The sequence below is a fragment of the Meleagris gallopavo genome, chromosome 7 (assembly GCF_000146605.3).
Source record: "Meleagris gallopavo isolate NT-WF06-2002-E0010 breed Aviagen turkey brand Nicholas breeding stock chromosome 7, Turkey_5.1, whole genome shotgun sequence".
NCBI lineage: Eukaryota > Metazoa > Chordata > Aves > Galliformes > Phasianidae > Meleagris > Meleagris gallopavo.
In genome coordinates, this window is record NC_015017.2 from 21,942,125 (window position 1) to 21,945,929 (window position 3,805).

Here is a 3,805-nt window from a genome sequence, read left to right on the forward strand (position 1 = left end):
TTTTTGTAAACTCATAATAAGCAAACCTTCACATACCATTAAGGTTACTAGAGCCCAAACATCATGTGCTTCTATACTAGCAGTTTATTTTCATTATATATCACTGTGTTATGCAAGTTAGAATAAGTTCACTGTGTGAACTTGATCTTATCCACAGCATATATTTGGGTTCGGTTTTTATACAAGACATTACTTTGACGTAGTATCATGTCTCAAAAAGTAAGACAGTTTCACATCATACAGCTCATTTTAAATTTCTCATTATGTGCCTCCTTTGTAAGAGCTGAAATTAAAATGACAGATAAAGATAACAACATAATAGGCGTTTTTTTGAGCACTGTTCCACTTGGGCACTGACAGTCCTTTTTTCCTCTGCTGCTGAAACGTATAATCAGGACAGTATCATCAATTAGATTTTTCACTTTAACTTTTCATAATGTTTCCAGACTTAGCTATTTGGCAAAGACAATTGGGACAGATTTCTTTATTTTTTCCTCTGGCCTCAGACTCAAAACCCCCCACTTCCCAAACTGTTACCACCGAAGAGTTTATTAAATGGCTGAAAAAGACAGCTGGTCCCACCATCTGTTAAAAATTTTCAGGGGCCAAATGAAACAGGTTACACCTTTAGCCATGCCAAGTCTTCCAATACCCCCTCCCTCTCACAGCCTGTGGAGGGCTAATCTGAATTTCACGCTCTGATTTTGCTATTGCTAATGTCTGAGCTTCTTATGTGTGCTTCTTGTAGTTGCTTATATTAGTTCTCGAGCAGTAACAAAAGCAATCCTTTCCTTTCAACCTCACTCATTTGCAATCAGCGGAATCCTGGGTCTATGGTTTCCTTTACAATAAGATACTGTACCTTGAAGGAAACCCACAGAGAACCTAATATCAGACTTTTTGGAGAAACAGTGAAAACCCAGGGTACATTTCTGTTGTTTTGCAGCCACTTTTCTATAAATGCTAATGGAAGTAATTCAGATGTGCCAGCAAAGGCAGAATCTGCAACACACTGCAGGTGTGAGGGGGCTGAAACAAAGGGGATGCTAACCCTAATGGTATTTCTTGTCATTAACAATTCTTTGATGTTCCTACTCCAGGCTCTCTTTTATCTTGTAGTTTTTCAGCCATCTTTGTTAACATGCAGTGCAACTAAATTTTTTTTTTCCCCTAACCTTTAAAGACATCTGCAAAATGTTTATGCTAAGTTAGTTTCCATAGCATCTTTCTGTAACTCACATTGAAGTAAAATGAGATAAAGCTTGCAAGGTTATCATTAAAACATCAGTAAGTTCCTATCATTAAGTGAAAGGAGCAGATCAATAAAAAGGAACTCTTAATGTTACTTTAATAAGGATGAGTTTCTCCTAACAGGACTGGGGATTAACTTCAGTGTAACAGAAGTGGTGTTTATAATATAGCAGCTCTGTTGATAAGAACCAGTTGGTTTTACTTGGACTCATTAAGAAAAGACAAATCACAAGTATTTCAATTGTAAGAGATCAGTAACTTTCTGTACTAAAGAGCCTTTCACAATAAAAGATATTTAGGGGCATTTTAATTCTCCAGAAGGGATTTTTCTCCCGCTAAGTGGGCAATGGCATTCAGTCAAGGTGCTGTAGGTGGAGTTTCTCCGTATCCATCTGTCTTTCCACGACTTACAGATGGAAAAACGCTGTGTCTTTTAAAGTGTTCAACTCAGTAGGATGACAGTAAAATGAAATGAACAATCAAAGCACATAAGATGCCAACCTGAACTACTGCACAGCACTACCAGCAGACTCAGCGCTATGCTCTCATCCCACCGGTCATGTCCTGTTAGATCACGTCCCATTCTATCACAGTCTGTTGCATTATTGTTGCAGCATGCTGGAATGTTAAATGAGCAACATGATCAATCAATACCAATTTCCAATTGGAATTCAACTGTAAATCTGCATTGAGTTCAAAATGCTGAAGACTCTAACACAAGTAATCACAAGATACAGTTTCATGTAGCCTCTCATCTTGCTTTTCTTTCAAAACTTCATTTCTAACAGATCAATGTTATGAAATAAATTGTCTCTGCTTGCATTAAATACAGGAATTATCTTTGAATGTGAAGGTGAGCTTTCATCATACCAATCCTACGTATCAAGAATATAAAGAACAGTAGTTACATTCACTGTTTCTCTTTTAGTTTACTTTCATCTCGAGGCACAGAGACAAAGCAGTAGCAGTGTCCTTAATATACTTGTCCCAAGTTTCAGCTGCGTGGACTGACAGATTAAGCAGCATCTCTTGTTTCACCCACAGCATTCAGCAGTCTTGGAAATCTGTATGAGAACTGGGGATCTTGGATTATCAATTTTCTTAAATTATTAGATTATTTGTAATTATGCTTCTTAGCTGAGCTCATTCCTGTGGTGGTAGAAATTACAAAATCAGAAGTTTCTGTTTCAAGGACGTTGTGATCTCAGTAGGAGCTGCTCTGTCAGATCAGCCTTTACCTAACTGCTCCAGTTGCATTAACTGTGTTATTTGTTGCTTGTAACTGGGGGCAGCAGTAAGAACAGAAAGCAGTGAATAAACTACATCACACCATTTGTGAAAACAGCTCTTCTACATTCCCCTCTCCTTGCTAAGGACTCCAGCAGCAATCCCGTATCATCACCTCCCAGAATAGAGAGCTCTGTGAGAATCACATCCGCCAGAACCACAAAGCCCTGCCACCCCATCCCAGGCTCAGCCATCCCATCGGCACATCTCTCATAAGAACGCCTCTCTTCTGCTACTGTTTTAGACAGATATCTTCACCTGACACTTGCCATGATCCGTAGGATGATAACTTTGGGACACAGCCCAGACAGGTTTCCCTCCCTCCCAGTTCTGTGCTCCAGCCCAGCTGACTGTCTCCAGTCTGTGTTGTGTCCATACTGGTTTTGCTGACAGCTTCAAACCCAATTTTCACTGGAGACTGTTCAGAAACTGGGCCTTTGGTCTTCTGCAGAATGCAAATGTTAATCTACCTACTTGCCATCTCCATTTCCCAACAACCTTACAAAATGCTATTTAAATTGTGGAAAAATAATCTCTCTCTGCATCTTAGTTAAAAAAAACGGCTCTCAAAAAAAGCAAGGGATTTAATCTACTGCTGGCCTGATCAATAATATGTAATCTAGTTTGTGGAAATGTAACTTCAAGATGTGTTTTTCATTTATCTGTTCCTATGTCCTCTAGCATCACAGCACGAGTGCTACAGAAAACATTTCCCCAGTAACACATTGCATGTATTTATTTTTCTGACTGATACTGGATTTATACGTGTAATAAAATAATTTCCAATAATTCTTGGGAAATTCATTAAGATGAATCATGGCATCAGCCTGAGTTTGAAGACACAGTGTGCCATTACTTTGAATTGTTGGCCTCTTCCCTTCACAGTTCCAGTCCCAGCACAAAGGAGACACAAAGCCTCTCACAGACTTTATAACCTCTAGCTCAGGCCTACAGGGCTGCTCCCAGGTCTTGGCTTCTCACAGCATCCCGTGCTTCTTCTGTCAGTCTGAAATCCTGCTTTGCTGTCATGCAGAAACATTTTCTGTTAAGTAAGCATTCTGCTGCAACTCCTCTCTGGGGTGAGCTGTCTTAAAGAAAAGGCACACTAACAAAACATACTCCTGATGCTAACAATAAAATTGATATTATTTTTAATATCTCGTTATCAGAGTAAAAAGTAGGATAGGTAAGGTTATTAGATGCCATGTCTTGTGCATATACCAGAACTAAAACTACTTAGTTGTTTCCTATATAGGATGACACTTCT

General features: G+C 39.1%; 1 protein-coding gene across 1 annotated transcript in view; it reads right to left on the reverse strand.

The window, feature by feature from the left end:
• The window catches only part of LOC104911727 (myosin-IIIb-like), a 53,129-nt gene extending 50,397 nt beyond the window's left edge, over nucleotides 1–2,732 (reverse strand). The window contains exon 1 of the mRNA XM_031554300.1: nucleotides 2,582–2,732. Coding sequence (XP_031410160.1) covers nucleotides 2,582–2,732 — 151 coding nt within the window. The remainder of the gene's footprint in view (nucleotides 1–2,581) is intronic.
• Between the last annotated feature and the right edge of the window lie 1,073 nt (nucleotides 2,733–3,805).